General features: G+C 38.9%; 1 protein-coding gene across 2 annotated transcripts in view; it reads right to left on the bottom strand.

Moving 5' to 3' along the window:
- LOC126336392 (guanine nucleotide exchange protein smcr8b-like) overlaps window positions 1-20,925 on the bottom strand; it is a 103,833-nt gene that overhangs the window by 53,630 nt on the left and 29,278 nt on the right. For both annotated transcript variants that reach the window (XM_050000067.1, XM_050000068.1), the window contains exons 4-5: window positions 2,675-2,873; window positions 2,093-2,200 (exon numbers count right to left, since the gene is read on the bottom strand). In XM_050000067.1, coding sequence (XP_049856024.1) covers window positions 2,093-2,200; window positions 2,675-2,873 — 307 coding nt within the window. The remainder of the gene's footprint in view (window positions 1-2,092; window positions 2,201-2,674; window positions 2,874-20,925) is intronic.

Below are 20,925 nucleotides of genomic sequence, written 5' to 3'. Positions count from 1 at the left end.
CTCAAACAGAACAGGCTTCTCTGTGCCAAACAGCAGGATTCCAAACACATTGGTCATACGCAACCCAAATCCTACTTTTCTCATATGACACTGCAAAGGCCATGGATCAACGGAATTGTGTAGATGAAGTATTACTTGACTTCTGAAAAGCATTTGACTCAGAACCACAACAATACTTATTGAGAAAAGCACGATCATACAAGGTATCAAAGAAATTTGGAATTGGTAGGCAGGTCACAGCACGATACCTTGGACGGACCGATATAGACAGGTGCAGAACTTGCATATGCTTAAAGATAGACATCAACTATGCTACAACAGCCTACTTACAAATTTCAAAAAACCAATATCAAGCAAGGAATCTTGAAATAGATCACAGCCTTGATGTAACATCCCCTTAGGGACCATGAAGACAAATTACAGTAGCTATACCATGCACAGAGGCATGTAATCAATCTTTCTCCACAAATGAAACACAAAGGAACCCTAATACTTGGTACAGTGGGATGTGCCCTCCACTATCCTTTTCACAGTTGTTTGCAGAATATGAAAGTAGAGAGAGACAATTATTGAGCTGTATGAAAAAAAATCATCATAACTTCTGAATGATTTCCTTTAGGACATTCAAACTGCACAGTTGGCCATGGAGCATGATGGGAATTAGTATGCACTGTATGGTTTGGTTTAGCAACGAGGCACATTTTCATTTTGATGGGCTCCTCAATAAGCAAAACTGGCACATTTTAGGGACTGAGAATCCGCATTTTGTGATCGAGATGTCTCTTCACCCTCAACAGGTGACTGTGTGGTAGGCAATGTCCAGTCACGGAAAAATCAGTGCGATATTCGTTGAAGAGGCAGTGGCTACCGAACTCTACATGAAGGTTTTAGAAGATGAGCTCCTCCCCATTATTCAAAGTGACCCTGGTTTCGACAAGATGTGGTTCATCCAAGATGGAGCTTGACCCCATCAAAGCAGGAGAATGTTTGATGTCCTGGAGGAGCATTTTGGGGATCACATTCTGACTCTGTGGTACCTAGACGCCACTGGCATGGACCTCGATTGGCCGCCATATTCTCTAAATCTGAACACATGCGACTTCTTTTTTTGGGAGCAGTATTAAAAGGCAAAGTGTACAGCAACAACCCCAAAACCATTGCTGAGCTTAAAACAGCCATTCTGCAGATTATCGACAGCATCAATGTTCCGACACTTCATTGGGTCATACAGAATTTTGCTATTCACCTGCACCACATCATCGCAAAAGATGGCAGGCATATTGAACATGTCATAACCTAAATCTGAATATCTGTAGTGACATTTACATGTTGAATAAAGTGTGTGCATGCTGTACTTTGAAACTAATTTACAGTTTTTTCTACATATTGTTCAATAATAGTCACCCTATAGATGCAGACAATGCAAGCGTGTTTTAATATTCGATTTTTGTACATGTGTAATGACAAACCTGAGAATGTAATACTTCCAGTTTTCTACATAATTGCTGGCACATATAAAAGTGCTTCAAAATTTGTGTATATCAACCTTCACTGTGATGTATGTTGTTTTCAAGAAACGCTTTTCACTACAACATAGTCAATTAGACTATTAATTACATTTTCAGATCAGAAATGAGTTCCACATCATTTACTTTCACCATTCAAACATAAGTAAAACAATGAAAGACAGCTGCTGTGCTAACTGTTGACTTATACTATAGAATTTACTGATATTTGCCTATTGATTAGGTTTTTATAAAAAAAAAATTGTTAATGAGAAACATCCTCACAAATAACAGTCAGACTTAAAGTTCTAGGAGGTTCAAATTGTAAGCCACATCACAATTTAAATCAAGATCATCAACTTTTGTGAACATGCTTAACATGGCCACACTATGTGTTACAAAGGCAGACTACAGTAGGGATTACGAAACAACAGTACTGCTGATATGAATGAGGTTTTACATATATTTCTTGGCTCTGAAATAATTTCTAGAATGTGATTAATTAGAAGCAATATAACAGAAAAGTAAATGCCAAAAATTAATAATGTTGCAATAAAAACAAAGATCAAATGCAAACTGTTATGTACCTGTTTCAATGAAAAATATATGTTTTGTTTTTCCTTTAAAGTGGTCATCATTCTTAGAAGTTCTTCCACAAACCATTGTCGATTATTGAACTGCAGGATTTCTGTTGCCTTTTGGAAGAAACAAAAGAAAAATATCCATACAATCTGATGCACAACAGCACAACATTCACAGATTTGTAAGACAAATGAGTGAGAAAACAGAAATGTTAGAATTTTCAATGAATTTCATTAAAGTAAAGACTAAATTTCTGTGAATTGGTGGGTTTACATGAAACTTGAACAACAGCCCATATGCACTTATATGCCGTGAGAAACATCTCCTTAGTAGTGGCAATAGTCTTGTTTCTTTTTTCTTTTTTTTGGACTATATAAGTTAATTCCATTCACCTACTGTGGGTTACCTACCATCTTACTGACATCTGAAGCAAATGAGTCAATAAAAAGCTACCGTACAACCAAAAATAGTCTCAGTTTTTCACTTGAACTAGTATGCTTCCATTTTGCTTAACATCCACTCTATCAATAATTATAGTACCATAGTAAAAACATTTATCAGTTATATGAAAATAATGTTAAACAAACCTTTAGGAACTGTTCTCGAAGAGTAGGAAACAGTGATTGCACTTTTATTAAGTCAGTCGATAAATAGGCAAAGCAGAGTGGTCGTACAAACCCCCTGGCCCCTAGGTCATGGAGAGTGCAGTAGTGAACATAGGCATGTAGGCCAGGTACAACATCTGCTTGCAGAACCTGCACATCCTCACAGAAAGTAAACTGGCCACTGAAAAACCACAAGGATTACATTAACTTCACAATGAAAACTATGTTTTAAAGTTAACGAAACATGTTAATGGATAGAAGTTACTGAATTCAACTAATATTTAACAACACTGCAAAAAGAACAAAACTAGAAGGCTCACAAAACGGGAATCAGTAAAATCACTAAGAAGATTTACTAACATTTTGCAACTATTTTTAGTTGATTAACAAACATATGATAAATTACTGGAAGTATGAAAACTTATGAAGGCATCTACAGGTTGTCAGGCTTATCAAATCGTCATGATATAAAGACTATAAGAAGGTAATCACACCAAATCCAGATAGTGCAAAGAATTTTAAGTGTCATATTTTGGTCATTCTACAAATATAGAAATATTCTGTATCTTTCTCTTGTTATCGTATCAATTTTCATATATTTCAAGTGTATACATTCAATGACCCATCCTTGTGCCTTGCATTCTGATGCATGGTGGTGCCGACAAATGAAAAATGTAACACTAGTGCATTTCTAATATAATTTTGTTGATATCTTTATGGCTTCCAGAGATCTGCTGTATTAGCAAACCTAAGACAGTACATATCTCAATAGGTTTCTACAGACCTATCTCATGTTCAGAGAGAGTTGCTGTCACCTCATCAGCAAATGCTATTGAGGCAAATGGTGAGAGTCAGATAATGGGTTCATGACCTGACACTTTAGAATTGCACAAAAGATTCTCTGGATAATGACTTGAAGGTCACTTTTTGATGCTTCTCTGGTTGAACTTAAAAACTGTGACCCCTAAAAAAAACGTTTCCCAGAACAAAATCAAACAATGTTACACTTATGAGGGAAAAGGTCCTACTCCTTTCTTCTTTCGGATTACAATTTGCATGATCAAGGGATTGAAAATTCGCAGATTATTAATAGAAGTTACTGTTAAAGAGACAGGATTAAGACCTAATGTTGAATGTCTGTACTACCTCTAAATACAGTAGAGCCATATTAAGAGATTAAGGGATAAAGGGATAATTGAGCTCTGGGGATGCATAGAAATGGAAAACATGGGGTGGGTGGCTCATAAACTGAAAAGTGAGCAGCACTTAGGGCGTGGGATGTGGCCTTTCATTGTAGAAAGTTGTAACTTCCATATAGGACTGAGAATCGGTTTTCTGTCTAGTAGTACGGTGCAGCATGCAAATGATTGGCATGGATTCTGTTTGTGTGTGTGTTGTGTGTGTGTGTGTGTGTGTGTGTGTGTGTGTGTGTGTGTGTGTTCCCTTATTATACCAGTTTCTAATTCTGTTTGCCATTTAGAGTTATTTAGTGGAAAATAAACATTCCTTGGGCATGCCTGCACTCTGTATTGCCACTGACTTAAAACATATTTTGGAAGAATGTCCATGGGAAACAGCAATAAAAAAGATCGTCTGTACATTCCTTTTTTTAAATATATATAAAAAAGAGGATTTTAAAAATGCTCTGTGAAACCACCTGTATGTGTTGCTTGTGATATAGTGGGTTAGAGGGAGTGGGACTCACCTGCTTGCTAGTCAGTTAGCAGACAGACATACATCCCCAGCACTTTCCGTCCATTTACCTTGCATGAATATACAAAATAACTTCACTGTGCTCATGTTTATACACTGCTGTTACCATAAGTTTATTATGTGAGTACTTGTTTGCACTTATTAATGAGTTTTTATGTAAAATAGTTTTCCGTAAACAACAGCTGAGAAGTGTTTAATTTGTGAGTGTGATATTTTGAGTGACTTGTGTAACACTAGCAAAGAAACTCAGCATTGCCTGGGTGTTTATTTATAGCTCTGCTCAAGATTCTGAACATGTGGAATTCATTTTTTAATGATAAAGCTTCTTTGTATACAACATTTGAAGTAGTAAAATTGGGGACATGAAAGAAGAGCTTGTTTGCTTCAATAACATGGGAAAGACCCATGTAGAGCTGGCCCTGCAAAAAGCAACTGACACTAAGGTCTAGAAACATGCAAATCCTGGCCTTATGCTTTGTTTATGGTCATGGTATAACATAAGCTCACTGGGAATTTTACATGTTAAGGTGAAAAGGTAAACAGGAATAAGCAGGACTTGTTGAATAAAAACTCGCTCGGCTTCACCACTTCTTATAAAAAATTTCCACTTCCATGATGTTACATTGGAGAGAAATAACTTTCAGCCAGTGTGAGTGAAGGGTTCTGAGGAGCGAGATAATATATGATACATTCAATCAGAGTTACGTCGCACCTTGCTTTCAGAAATGGTTCCCAAAGAGCAGTTAAGCCTGGTGCCCTCAAGTTGCATTAGGTCTCACCTCGCGATCTTCACTGCAGTCTTGAGATCACATAATCCTCAGTCTTTTAGCCATCCTGGTGTATTCAGAAAGACTCAATCATTTTCTATGCATATTTATTTGTAAACAAAACAAAATCAAGATATAATGAGTAGGCACCCTAATCACAAAGCAGACTAAATAAATATGTTTTTCCTAGCAAACAATATAAATAAAATCTATCAAAAGAAGCAAGCAATGACATTAAGTTTCTAATACACAAACTGAAATCTTTAAACCCATATATCCTAACCATGTATATTCAACATTAGTTTGTACTTATAAAGATAAGATTATGGCATATAATTCTGTCACTGAACTAAAAAAAAAATCCTAAGAAAGAACTATACTGAAATAAGCAAAGCAGTGTCATTAAGTTTTTAACACACAAAGCAAAATCAGTAAATCTATATATCCTAGCAAGTAATGTCACTGTTTGCTTGTGTTCATAAAGACAAAATTGTGGTGCTTAATTCTGAGAGAGAGAGAGAGAGAGAGAGAGAGAGAGAGAGAGAGAGAGAAACCATCTATTGGTTCTTTGGTGTATAATGTGTGATGATTAAACATCTATATTATTTTCAAAACATAGCCTCCTCACTGAGACCCACCATGCCTGCAAATTAGCTTTGCTGTTAGTAATATGGGAGTGAATTCATCTTAATGACTTCTCTTTGGGCATGAGAGACTACTGGTATCATTTATATTTCAACAGGCTGGATTATGAGGCACCACATGCATAATCTTGTTTAATGTGATGGGCCTGTGAATGCCTCAGTTGTCTTAAAGAAACTCTTCGTCAACTTTAATTATGAAATATCTGCATGTAACAAAACAGATGATGAACTTCAGATGTTATTGTTTTTGTCTTCTCCACATCAAACAATGAATATCAGCTTTCTCCCTGGGATTCCTCATCCTGACATTCATCAAGCCGCAGTAATTAGATCACACAGTGTGAACTACTGGTAGTACAGAAAAATCCTTAAATGATTTTCCATGAGTACCAAAAGTTAAAAAAGAAGTAGTGTAAGATGTGGAGAGGCTAAAGGTAATTTCAGACAGGAAATAAACAACCTTAACATCCCTGATAGAGTAAATGCTTGCTAAATTGAAATATAGAAAAGTTCTTGGCCTTGAGCCCTGTGGCATCACAGTGGCACACTACTGACATTGACTTGACAATTATATATGCAACCACAGGAGCAGCAAAGAGTAAGAACTCTGACAGTATTGTTTAAGCAACAGGAATATTGTACTATTTTCTCCCTAATAATTCTTCACTCCCTGACTCCTCACCACCTATGGTTTACTGACAGTGATTGAGTGATAAAATAGTTGTTTTCAAATTGCATCTCAATTCTTTTCATGAATTGTCAGCCACAAAATAATTCTCATTCAGAAAGTCACTTTAAAAGTGCATTTTACATGTCACAGACGTAACCAGATGTAGCAACACAAGTGAGATGCCTGGAGTCACCTGTATGTAGATGATTGTATCAGAGTGTGTGATTAATTACATGGGCTACAAATCACAAAAGGCCATAATGAATATAACAATGTGGCATTAATATGCAAGGCTATACAGCAGTTGAAATATCATGAAATGAAGTTTATGATGACCAGCTGCAATCCCAAAATCTCTTCGAACATTTAATACACTGGGAAATATTTTAAATTTCACATATTTATTTGTAGTCTGATATATATCTGTTGTATTAAGTTTTTTTGTTTTTTTTTTTTTTGCTAATGTGTTAGACTTTCAATATTATATGCCAAGATTTTTATGCGTTTCTCCTTAATTAACATAACTTTGAGATATATATGTTTGTCGACCTAAACTAGAATTAAACCACATTGAAAATGCTGTTACAGGCTTGAAATGAGTAGGCTGAAATTTGGGAACAGTTAACAGCTGGTTTTACTAAAGTCAAAAAACTGGAAGCTGTTACAATTGCATGTGTCACACAAACTATCCCAAAAATCTTGCTTGAGAAACTCAAAGTACCTCGAGAATTGTCTATTTACACATACGCTGCTTCTTCTCAAGAAAACACTGCTCTGAATCATGCCCATTTGCTTGTCTGTGAATGGTGTATAAGTAGCACAACTAGATACTCTAATACAGGGGAAGCATTGCAATGGGAAAGCCTGGGGTACAGCGACCATCCCCCTCACCAACAAGTATGATGTGCTGTCCCAAACTGACACTAAGTCAGTGCCAGAAAGAAACATTTCTACTGTTGGAAAGCCATCTACATCACAATGGAAAGGACCTCTTAATTGTTGGTAGTTCAAACACATGGAAAATAATGGTATCCCTTAAAGAAATGGCCACAAGGAATGAGAAGGAGAACCATATGCATTCATTGAAATTGAGGATACAGGATGCAACCAGTTGTAAATTACTGTACTCATTAAAAAGCAACTATGCCTGTCATCATAGGTTTAGAGGTCAAACATGGTTCTGTCCAGTGAGTGACAGAAAGTGGAAACAAACAGCCTTGTTCGTGTCATATCAACATACATCTCAGTCTTTAGCACTGACCTAAAATGTACTAGTCCTGTGTTCTGAACTGAGTGCACATCTTGAACCACAGATTTCATCGATTCTGTGACAACCTAGACTGCAGCTTCTGAGGTTCGTACTAAAGAGCTGAAAGTTACAGAGTCCCTCCCAAATAGACCAGGGTTGTCGCGCTAAGTGCCAGAAGTGGCTAACAGTGTATCTGATTGCATATGGAATGATAAAACACAATAAATGCTGCTGCAGAGAACTCAAAATGATCATACCAGCCCTTAGGCACTATTTGGCAGATGCTTGAAAATAGATGCAAACAGTCCTACAAGAGAACAACAATGTGGAAATGATAGATTGCTACTCACCATATGGAGGAGGCACTGAGTCGCAGACAGGCCCAGTGAAAAACACTGCTAAAATAATTAAGCTTCCTGACAAATTCCTTTTTCGAAAATAGGAAACATGCGCATATTTACACAAGCACAGCTCCCACAAACACTGCCACTGTCTCCAGGTTCCAACCTTATGTGTCGAATCCAGGAATATACTACACAAACCCTTACATATCACTCCCAGAGGGATAACGAGGACACAACTGAACCAATTACAACCAATTTTTGAAAATATAATGTAAATGGATAGATAAAAGAATCTACTCACCTAATGGCAGCAGAACACACATATAAAGGTATTAAAGTTTGCAAGCTTCCGGAGCCAGTGGCTACTTCTTTGGGGAGAAGGGTTGAAAGCGAATAAATAGGGGCAAAGGAAAAGGATTGGTGAGGTTTACGAAAACGGCTAGAGTTTGGAAAAGTTGCCAAGAACCCTGGATCAGGGGAGACTTACCAGACAGGATTAGAAGGAAAGACTGATTGTTGGAGACTGCGCCAGACAAGATTTGAAAACTGGGGAGCTTAAAGGTGGAAGATAGGCCACTACACAAAGGAAAGATTACTGCCAAAATATAGTGCACAAGTTGATAAGAGGGGAAAGCTAACTGCACTTTATGTGATAGATATAAGATGGAGGGAGCGGGGGTGGGCAGCAAAAGATAGATAGATCCGAAAATGAAAGATATAGAAAACTAAAAGAGAGTGAAGAAAAGAATAGTTACTGTGAATAAATGCCAAGACCACAGAAATTAAAGGGAATTAAGGCAGGAGGTGACAAGAACCAAGATGTAGAGCCAGTTCTATGGCAAGAACCAAGAATATGTTGTACTACCAGGTCCCACCTGTGGAATTCTGGGAAACTGGTGTCTGAGAAAAGAATCAAGATGGCACATATGGTGAAAGAGGTACTGGGGTCAGGACTGTCATGATGTAGAGCTTGCTCTGCAACAGGATATTGTTTGTTGCCAGTATCACCCTCTGCCTATGCCCATTCATCCTAACTGATAACTTGGGGGTAGTCATGCTAATGTGAAAGGTCGAACAGTGTTTACATAGCAGATGGTATACAACATGTTATTTCACAAGTGGTTCTCCCTTTGATAAAATATGTTTTGCCACTTACAGGGTAGGAATGGGTGGTGGTAGGAGGAGCATGCACAGGGCAAGTCTTACAGCAGGGACAGTCACAGGGGTAGAAGCCATAGGATAGGGAGACAGGTGCAAAAAGAGCATAGGGTCTGACAAGAATATTATAGAGATTAGGAGGGTAACAAAAAGCTATTCTAGGTGTGGAGGGCAAAAAGTTGACTAATTGGACCACATTTCAGGGCATGATTTAGGAAGCTGTAGCCTTGACAAAGTAACTGATTAATACATTCAAAAACAGGATGACACTGTGTAAAAAGTGGTGTACTCCTAAGTTGTTTTTTGGAGGGATCAGCAGTACCAGGCTTCGATGTGATGGCCCCATAAATCTGTTTTTGAACTAGGCTGATGAGGTAATTATGTCTAGTTGATGCTAGTGTGCGTATGATAGTGCACTGCTGTAAAGAGTCTGTATCTGAACAAATACATTTGACTCAAACACGAAGGCTGTATGGGAGGGAATGTTTGGCATGGAAAGGATGGCAACTGTCAAAATGTAAGTACTGTTGTTTTTTAAGAGATTTAATGTGAACAGAAGTATGCAGTTGACCTACAGTGAGGATGAGATCAATGTCAAAGAAAGTGACATGGAATTCAGAATCGGACAATGTGAAGTTTAATTAGGAGAGTGTATTTAGAGATTCCAACAATTTTAATAGGTCAGCCTCATCATGAGTCTATATGACAAAGATGTCACCAATGTATCTAAAACAAACCAGGAGTTGAAGGCTAATGGATCTCAGGAAAGCCCCCTCCAAGCAAACCATGAAAAGAATGGCATAGGAAGGAGTCATCTTGTTTCCCATGGCTGCGCCCCTGATACGTTTCTATGTCTGCCCCTCAAAGGTAAAGTACCTGTTGGTAAGTATAAAGTTGATTAAGGTGAGTATGAAGGATGTCATAGGTGAGCACTGACTGGAGAAATGTTCAGCAGCAGACAGACCACGAACATGGGGGATGTCAGTTAAGAGTACGGTGGCATCAGTGGTGACAAGCAAGGTGTGTGGTTAGAGTGAGACACATACAGATTTCAGATGATGTAGGAAATGGTTGGCATCTTTAATATAGATGGAAGTCTTTGTGCTATGGGTTGCAGGTGTTGCTCAATTAAGGCAGATATATGTTTGATGTGTGCTATGAAGCCAGCAACTATGGAATGACCAGGGCGATTGGGTTTGTGGATGTTAGGAAGAAGGTAAAAGGTGGAGCTACATGGTTTGGGTGGGGTAAGAAGTTCTATGGATTTAGATGTTAGTTCATGTGAGGGGCCAGAGATTTTAAGGAGGGACTGCAGGCCAGTTTGACTCTCAGTGTTCTCACCGTCCCTCAGTTGCCACAAATCGAAGTCTTGAGCCAGTGTGTGATGAGCTGAACCTGGCAAGTTATGCCATCAGACAATGCTGTCTGACACATGTATGATAAATGAATTACATGGTACTCACATGAAAATGGTATGATATCATACTCAAAATCAGCAGATAATACATTCCAATAATGGTTTTAGAATCAGAAGTGGACAATGACTTATTTTAAATAATTTATTATGGCTGTGAAACCAGTTGTCAGGAAAATGCTTAGAAAATACTGTAGTGAAACAGCAGCATCTCCAAATTAATGTATTCTTAATGTTTTAGACAACACATTTGTCCAAATACATTATTACTAATAATCTGTTAAATTATAAAGCTATTTCATGTTTGATTATGTGAAAATTTAAGCATTCCTTATCTTTGCAGGTTACTTTTAACCTTGGCGCAAAGCAGAAAATACAGGTCTTCTACTCCCCACAAATGACAATGACAAACATACCGGCACATGCAACATATGCAGGCGACTGTTGTGTCTTGTACTAATATTTTTTTGTTTTTGGGATAGAGGAAAGGGAAGGTGACAGGAAATGAAGCACAGAGAAGAAACAGCACTTCCAGCTTTGGAGAGAGGAAGGAAGCACAAACAGAACATTTAATTCAATTTATTGCTGTTTAAATGTCCTGTTCTGAAAACTCAATATCCAGGGACTAATTTCAATCAATGACAATGTTTTTCCTTCAGAAAGTTGTTTTCTTACAGGTTTTTGGTGTTGCATATCCACCTAACCCAGTCTTCCAATGTGACTTCATCAGTTGCTTTCTCAAATAAATTCTGCACGTCTTTCATTCTGAATGTGCAATCTCTGTATGCAACCTTTCCTTTCACTAGGACACAAAGTAAATCTAAAAATCAGTATTAAAATATATCACTATTTATTTCTTTGCAGGATGCAGATTATTTCTCATAGATTGAACCTTCATTTCTTGACAACAGTTTTCGTTGTCCATGTGTCTACAAATATTCTCTGTATGGGTCATAGTGAATCACCGCATCTCTTTGCTGTTCCAGACTGTAGTGCCAGAAAAACTTCCTTTTTGGTATTGTCTGTAGTCTCACAAGGAAATTCATATACCTTGTACACAACACTTCTTTGGCTCTGTCTGCCTTAAATCTCAATCATTATCACTTGTACACAAAAACAGCAGTACTACCTGATGAAAATCACTTGTCTCTTTGCACACATACATTTCCATGGAGTGCACACACAAGAGAATGTGGCATAGAGGGAAGCAACAAAGTTGTAAAGCCATGCCAGCAGCAGCAGCATGAATGAAGTGCAGTATTTTCACGTAAACTCTGTTAACAATAAGTGTTTGATAGATGTTGTCTCTTACAATGCTATCTGGGCGGCACCCATAGTGGAGATGACACTGTGGCAACAGTATGAGCTTACAGTCACAGACCAAGCCAGACTATTCCAAAGGCTTACCGATGGCTCTAAGAAATGGAGAGAAAATGGGGGTGGGAGACACAGTGAGAGAACTGACCTACACTCTCAGCCTTCACTTTTGCTGCTCCCTGGTACTAATGTAGTGGTGTCCACAGACAGCTTACAGCTGTAATACTCAATAAATTCCAATAGCCTGATGGAGTCCGTGTCAAGTTCTATATAGAATTTTTAGGTGAACTCTCTCTGCTCTTGACCACACCTTACCACAGATCCTTTGGGCAGACACACATCCATTACTGCAAAAGAGTACATGTCACACCAATCTACAAAGTAGGAAGTGGTACTCATGATAGAACTACTGATCTATTTCACTCACATCCATTTGTAGCAAAATCCTAGACTGCCTGAACCTCCTACACAAAGCAAACTTCTCCATGAAAATCCACATGGTCTCTGGAAACTTCTGTCATGTGAAACTCAACTTGTCCTCTTTAAAAATGATTCTTCAATACCACAGCTGGAGGAAAACTCATTGATTTGGTGTTACAAAACTTCAGTGCCAAATTTACACTTTTTAAAAAGAATATCTCACAAGGTTTGCACCTAGACTGAAAATTTTGTAACATGCCAGACAAACCATGCTATCCTGGGTGGAATGTTATCTACAGACAGTGAAAAAATATTTAGTGCCCCCCAGGAGAGCTGTAATAGGTCCATAGCAGATAATATTAGCTGAACTCTCAGGTTTTTATGCAGCTGAATTAGATGTCATTAAAATATCAGTCTAGTACAAAGTCCAGCACATAGCTCTTAATCTGGACAAATGCAAAGTTCTGCACTTCATGAAATGTAACACAGTGGTGTTCTATGACTGAAAGATTAATGAGACATGACTAGGGATAAATCATATCTTAAACACACACATCTACTGGAGTAACATTGGGTGAGATATCTACATCTATACTCTGAAAGGCACCTTACAGTGTGTGGTGGAGGGCATGAAACAGAATGACATGCATGACCCAATGGAAATAGCAGGCTGAAACTCATTGGTAGAATACTGCAAAACTGCAATTTGCTGACAAAAGAGCTTGCATACAAAACAACTATATGGCCATTACTGGATATTTCTTAAGTGTATGTGGTCTATGCCAGATCATACTAAATGGAAGGATCATGCATATACAGATAAGGGTGACATGAATGGTAAGAGTTTTGTCTGACATGCGAGAGAGTGTAATAGAAATACAATAGTTAATTGGCAGACACTCAAGAACTCGCAAGAAATCTCTTTCGTGGCACGAACTACAGTAAAGCTTGCTCCAGACATAATCACATGGGACTGAAATAATTTTCCAAATTGGACATGTTTCTATATTGCATAAAACTTACTAGCCAACATAAAATTTGGTAGGTATCCTGCAAAAAGATATACATTTGTAATTATGCATATATTAACGTACTTTCTTCTCTGCACAACAGATGTTCATTTACTGTATTTTGTACAATGGAACACTAGATTATTAGACTACCTAATAGATAATATGGCATTTCTGTTTTTCTACCAAAATCTTAAATTCATTTATATACTTCCCATGTTTATTTGCTTTACATTTCACTTTTGCACCATGTATCAAGGAGGGAAAACTGTTTGCATTTCCTGTTCAAAACAGTTTTTTTTTTCTTTCTTTTCCCCTCCTATGCAACTTTTGCACTATGTAATAGTTCCAACAGATTGGAAGGACGAGTGTGTACTGCACATTGCATGACATCATTTATGCATGCAACAGCTTCTTCAAGCATATTAATTTTTCCAGGGAAATCGTTTTGCTCCTCTTTTCCTTCCATTGTTTCTTTCTAATCATCTCCTATGTTGCAGATTTGTATGAAATCTGTTGCTGAAGTAAAAGTGGAGTGAGGTGATCAAAAATCATCATTTCGAATGTAGTCATCTGCACCACATGAAATGTTTCACATTTTAATTAATTCGGCAATTGCTGCTGCATTTTCTTGAGCTTTGATGGCCACAGAAGTATCTTGTTCTTGACCTTCAAACCCTGCTTTGTTGAAGCAGTTGGTAACAGTTTCATGTTGTATTTCCCTTACTGTCAATCCAATCAAATTAACTGCATCCAGGACAGAAACTGACTGTATGAGAACAAATGCATTTTCGGATTCTTCAATAATTGCCTATAATGGGACATGAATATGTAAGTAATGCCTTGATCCATGGATTGTGTGATGCAGTTGCAACTGTTGGGAATCAAGCAAATTCCACGTTTGACAACTTGATTTTGGGGTGCAGGGTTGCATTGTCTTGCAGAAGGAGAATTTAGTAATTTCCTTCTTTCAATTTGGTAATTAAAGTGCCCAGCCATTCTTTCATAAGAGCATTCACCATCCACCTCTTTTTATTGTTTTTCCATGGGACTGGAAGCTTAATGACGTCTCAATGCAGTTTTGCCACCTTTCGAATCACCAAGGCTTCTCCATTTCAACTAACATGTTTTCACACAACAGTACAGTGAGCCTCTTGTTGGACATTTTTCTGCTGGTGCACTTTACACCTCAAATTGCTCGAGATTCTGAAGGCAGTGCATGATAAAATAATCCCGTTTCATCGGCAATGAACGTGTCTTTTGGGTTGCAATTTGCAATAAGGTTTTACAGTATTGTCTTCCATTATGCTGCTACACTGTCCTGCACATTCTTAGCTTTCCCACACACTTCTTTCCACATTATGTTTTGCCTAGTTTTGAAACTATCCAGCCATCCTGTGAATGCCTTAAACTTCAAGTTTTTAAGCTCTTTTAGAGACTTTCAGAGTCTCGCACTGCAACATGGGTCCAGACAAAGGTAAGTTTCTTGCCCAGACACTTATGAACCATTTCCACACTATCTTGTCAATTTCTTCATTTCCTGTCTTCTTCGTCTTTCTCTTCATTTGACCATTTCCTTTTATCCATTCAACTGACAACTTGTCCTTTGCTCTTAAAGTATCATAAATTTGTGTTTTACCACATTTGAAATGCAACATTATTTCAGGCACCAAGAGTTTGCCTTTCTCGTGGACCTTGATTACCTTAATCTTTTGTTAAGAATTAGTTATACATTATTTTCATTCGACGTGTTGTTATCATGTAAGGTGCTTCTAATCAACCAAAACTGGCTGAAAATAATGAAGATAGTAAATTTGTTTGGAATACTTGATCTTGGTACATAAAACCACCTCTTTCATTGCACAGACTGCAGGAGAGAGTTCATAGGTACAGAACAATATTCCAGTGTGTGCCCGCATGTGTCAATAATAAAGGAAAATCAGAAATCCTAACAAACAGAGTGCTCATGAATGAGCTATTTCCTTTGATGTACCAACACTGAGTGTAACTCATTCATAGTTGTAAAGAGTGGTGCAGTTTGATGTCCACACCCACAGTGCCACACTGAGCCGAACCTCTTTTCTTGGCTTTGTGCAACTTAACAGCATTGTCACGGCTGTACAGTCTTTGCATTAAAAGTGGCATTCTTGTACAGTAGTGACTAACTAATGCATACTTAGATACAGTACTACAGTATAAGCTCTTTTCTACATTATCAATATTGATTGTTTTGTTTTGTTTTAGGGTTCAAAAACAACTAGGGTCATATGTGTCCATGTCAGAACTACAGAACACATACACAACATTGAGTTAAAAGCAACTACACATTAAGCCCAACTGACAGAAGGAAAGACAGCTTAAAAAGTGTACTTGGAGAAAAGTCCATTAAATACATCCACGAGAAACAAGAGGTCCTACACTAGATGTTTAATGTCTTTCGCCATATTGCTATCAAAGTGGCACCACCTGCTGACAGACGGCCTGACAGACGGCAACACAGAGATCACTGGAGGGAATGGAAGAACTAGCAGGCTGAGGTATGAGGACTGCAGCATCAGCAACAGTGTCAGGGGCCTCATTTCCCATCACACCATGGAGACCAGAAACACACATAAACATCACAGTGGCTCCATCAAGGGTAAGCAAGTGACAGCTTTCTTGGACCTGCTGCACTAAGGGATAGACAGTGTAGAGCGCGCAGAGGCTCTGAAGGGCACTGAGAGAGTCAGAGCAGATGACGCAAGTGAAAAGCCTGTGTCTCTGGATGTACTTTGTGACCTGATACAGGGTGAAGAGCTCTGCTATAAATACTGAGCAGCGTTCCAGAAGCCAATAACAAAAATCGTTGGCGCCAATGACAAAGGCATACCTGACAACATGGTCCATCCAAGAGTTATCAGTGTACACAAAGGTACTATCGTGAAGCTCCGTGCGAAGGTCATGAAACTTACAGTGATAAAGCAAGGCTGGAGTAGTGCCCTTAGGAAGCAAATGAAGGCCAACGTGAACATGGGCCACTGCAAAAAGCCAAGGTGGTGAAGGGTTCACACCCATTGCTAAAGTGGCAGGTAGCATGAAGTTAAGCTGCCACACCAAGAGCCGACAGTGAACTCCAGGAGGTAAGAGAGAAGAGGGACAAACCTCATACTGGCAATCAAAGGAGTCATCGAAGGAGGAGGCATAGGATGGACGGCCATGCACAGCAGACAAATGGCATGCACATCTTGTTGCAAAAGAGGGACAGAAGTGCAGACACATAAACGAAACACACACAGTCTAGTTTCAAACAGACAAGGGACCGGTACTCCAATTCACTCCCCAGGAAGTACCGCTGAGGACATGTAGGACACTGAAGGTCTGCATACAGCAAGAGACCAGGTAAGACACATTGGAGGACCAAGAAAGTTTCCTACTGAGGAGGAGCCTCAAGAATTTTGTAGTTTCAGCAAACGGAATGGCAACAGGCCCAGGTTGTAAAGACAGTGGAAGAAACCAATTGCTCCATGAGTACAGATGATAGAGACAACACTGAAGGCACTGTTCAAGGAGACAAGTCTGTGGAGAACTGCAAAAGATGGTAAACTCGTCAACAAAAAGTGAGCCAAAGATGCCTGGCGGGAGGTAGGACATAATAGGGTTAATGACGATAGTAAAGAGGATGACATTCAGAATAGAAACCTGAGGCACATTGTTTTCCTGGATAAAAGTGTCCGACAAGGCAGAACCCACAGGGAGCTTCAAAATATGGTCTTTTAAAAATTCATAAAGGAAATGGGGCCTGCAGCCAAGGAAGGCCCACGTGCAGAGAGTACAGAGGATACCAGCCCTCCAGCTAGTGTCATAGGCTTTCCCCAAATCGAAAAACACACTGCAGTCTGGTATTTCAGCAGAAAACCATTTGTGACATGGCTTGGCAAAGTGACAAGATGGTCCACTCTGTGCAGTGGTTAGTAAATTACGACTCAAGCCACTATACCAGCCAGGCATGAATCGTACATTCCATCACCTGGCAAACATAGCTGATGAGAGAAATAGAGTGATAAATTGAAGAAAGGTGTTTATATGACAGTGGCTTTATGCTAGCATCTGAGAAACGTGCCCTCTGCCAAGATATGATTGTATGTATGAAGGAGAAATTGCCTGCCTGCAAGAGAAAGGTTCATTGCAATTGATACAGTGGGGAGGAGGAGGAGGTGGGCAACTACCCTCAACCTACCACAGGTTACACATTTAGCTGGATGTCAACAGCACATTTGACTGTGGTTGTAACAATGACACTGATAGCAGTGCACCAGGCTTGGAAAGTAGGGTCGTACTGTAATAACTTCATAGGCTGCTTTGATCTTAGCCGGAAACACCATGCTGTCAATAGACAGAAAAAGAGTGAGTGAGTGAGTGTGTGTGTGTGTGGGGGGGGGGGGGGGGGGGGGGGCACTAAGGATGCATCTATCTTTTTCATCACCCAATGGATTTCAATGACACCCTGATCAGAGACGTACATTTGGATTTCTGCCAGGGTCAGACCTTCAAGCAGCCTAGTGTAAATAACACATGGGAAGAATGAAGCAATTGAAAGGCCTTGACACAAAAAGGATAGCCACGGAGGTGCAAAGCTGCAAGAAGTAGCCTCCAAAAGCAAAGTGGCATTCTGTAAACAGGAGCAGGGTTTCACAGGGCCAGCAGTTGCATCAACGCCTTTCTGAATAATAAATAGATTTACCATAGTAAAGGACTGATCATCTTCAGTATGTGAAACCACAAGGAACCATGGTGCAGCTGGGAGGTTATTTGAATCATTAGCCTCATTCTGTTTATGTTCAGTTGACGTTGACTGTGAAGGAGATGATTGGCTCATTGCAAGAAAGTCCCCCATGATTGCCAGCATCTCCGATGGCATGCTTCTTCCAACTGGTGGCCCCCTCAGAAGGGTGATTCTTCACACCTCAGGTCGCACCACCCGAACACCTGACAGAGGGACCAATCGGCAATTTAGGAAGGTAGCAGCTCAGGCAATCAGCCCTCTCTGAGACTAGCCTGTATCAGGGGGTACGTCCGGACCCTACCTGTCAATACGGGACTGGGAATTACGTGTTACCCAGCCACCAGTTATGTGTCATACGTGTGGGCCAGCCTTCAGGAGTGCACAGGGAGGAAGAAGAAAAAGAGAAACCTCAAATGCTGAAGCAGAGGAAGGATAGCAGCAGTGGAATGAAAAAAGAAAAAAAGGAGCACAAGACTGTGGACAGACTATTCTGATATCGCCTACTGAAAATGCTGAACACATTTCCAAAAACATCCCACACATGTTCCCCAAGGAAGGGAAAAAAGAACAGCAAGAGGATAGACATGCAGCACGGAAGGGAAAAGATGCTGCAAAGTCTGGGGACCCATAGTAGCCAAGCACGAACCTGCCCAAGAGTGGCAAACCCCCTTGGGGGGTTACCAATATTGATAGCGGCAAGATATCAAAATATGTGACATGAATGGCATTATCCTTTCACTGCACTGAAGTAGAAGCTCAAATATTTTACATCACAAAGGGACCACAGACTTTAGTATGTGACATAAGTTTCCACTTGATACCTCTACCCATTCCTGCAAAAAAAAAAAAAAAAAAAAAAAAAAAAAAAAAAAAAATTATTATTATTATTATTATTATTATTATTATTATTATCAGACAGATAGATGGACGGACGGATGGACGAACAGACTGTCAGTCAGTCTGATAAAAAATGACAATTATTGTTTTCTTTTTTTCCTGTTGGGTAATAACAAATTGGCAATCTTCTGGTTTTTCCTTTAATTGCACTGTGAAACCTTGCTTCTTGTCAAATTTCATGATTCCAGGCCAATGACAAGTATCCTGTAGGTTTTCATGAGCGAGTTTGATAGTATCAAAATATGTAGCATAAACGGCCGTATCTTTTCATTGCATTGACTTAGAAGCACAAATTTATTTATAGTGCTCAAAGACCATAGAACTTAGTACGTAATGTAGATTTCAACTTGCCACATCTGATCATTCCTGAGAAAAACTCTTTTTAAGAGTCAGTCAGTCAGACAGACAGACAAATGGCCAACAAAGTCATCCTATAAGGGTTGCGTTTTTACTGACTGAAGTTGTGGAACCCTAATTAGCATATAAAAGTATACTGAACGCATCGAGACTTAAATATTTGTATGGTTTGGCAAGATTTATGAATTATACTTGATCTGCTTTGATCAAGTTTTGCTATACAAATATTCTTCAGCTTCCTACACATCTTACTAAAACAGATTATTATGAAAAAAAATCTGATAAAATAAAAGCTCCCACAGAAGCAAATAAATAGCCATTATTCTCAGGTTGCATCTGTGGCTGGACCATGAAGGAGACTTAGAACAGTACACAATAAAAATTTCAATCTCCTGCACGCTTCACAGTATTGTATAAGTGGAACTAACTTTTCAAATTACTCTGCTTAACTACTTATGTACTGAGAACCCACTATGCCTAACTGAATCACTTAAAAATATTTTAGCATATACACCAACATAACTTTTAGGTTCACAGATGCACTTGTGCATCAGTGAACCTAAATGTGTTTGTGCTATGTATATAAAGGTGGAAAAATGAGCTATTAATTCCAGAACAAAAGGTAGATGCAGAACTTAAAATGTGATCTACATATGTATTATGCCAATTCTATAGTGGCAGAGCCCTGAAATGTGTCTTGCGATACATATAGCTGTGTAAAACGTGGCTGGCTGCTGTAGCTTTTCAAGCAGTTGACAGCTAGGAGCGGTCAATAAAAGCATGTAACAATCAGATGCACTTTTACATGTGAATTCAAAAATTTGCTGGATAGCACACATTACTTTTTATTGTAATATACAGAGTGACACAGCTAAGATAAACAACCTCAAATATATAACAATCACAAATATATCCCAAATGAGTAAATGCATCATGGAGCATTTTTCAAAAATTGTCTGGGACAAAAGGTGAATATTTTGAAGCACTCAGTAATTTTTATGTTCATAGCTGCAGAATTTTGACACTGAGTTTTCTTACTGGAACTATACACTTCTTTCTGTAGCACTGGAAAGATTACGTCAATAGCATAGCATTTGTGGTACATGATCAAACACTACCGGTAATAAGATACAGTGATCCAAACCACTGTCCCATCATCAGGAGAAGAGGTTCCAAAACATCCACCATACTGTACTAAACGCAAATAAATATCTAACAGGGTCAGTTTGTGATGCTCTTAATGCCCGTCAGTCTGTGCTCTGCTGTTGTAGCAACCACACAAACAGCTCATGAAGCTAAGTATATTACACCCAAAAAGTGGATTTGGTTTTCAATTATGGCAAAACTTATCAAACTGAAATAGTAACAGTCCAATTGTATGCTGAAAGGTATTCTGGTCACACCACACTCTCACAGTTCGTCCTAGTAAACATCATAAAAATATTCACGAAATTGATACTGTGAAGAATACAATACGCCAATGAAAAAGAGCAGAAATTGATTAGAGAAGT

Source organism: Schistocerca gregaria, chromosome 2, assembly GCF_023897955.1.
Source record: "Schistocerca gregaria isolate iqSchGreg1 chromosome 2, iqSchGreg1.2, whole genome shotgun sequence".
NCBI lineage: Eukaryota > Metazoa > Arthropoda > Insecta > Orthoptera > Acrididae > Schistocerca > Schistocerca gregaria.
The sequence above is the reverse complement of the archived record's forward strand: the minus strand, read 5'-3'. Positions and strand labels throughout refer to the sequence as shown.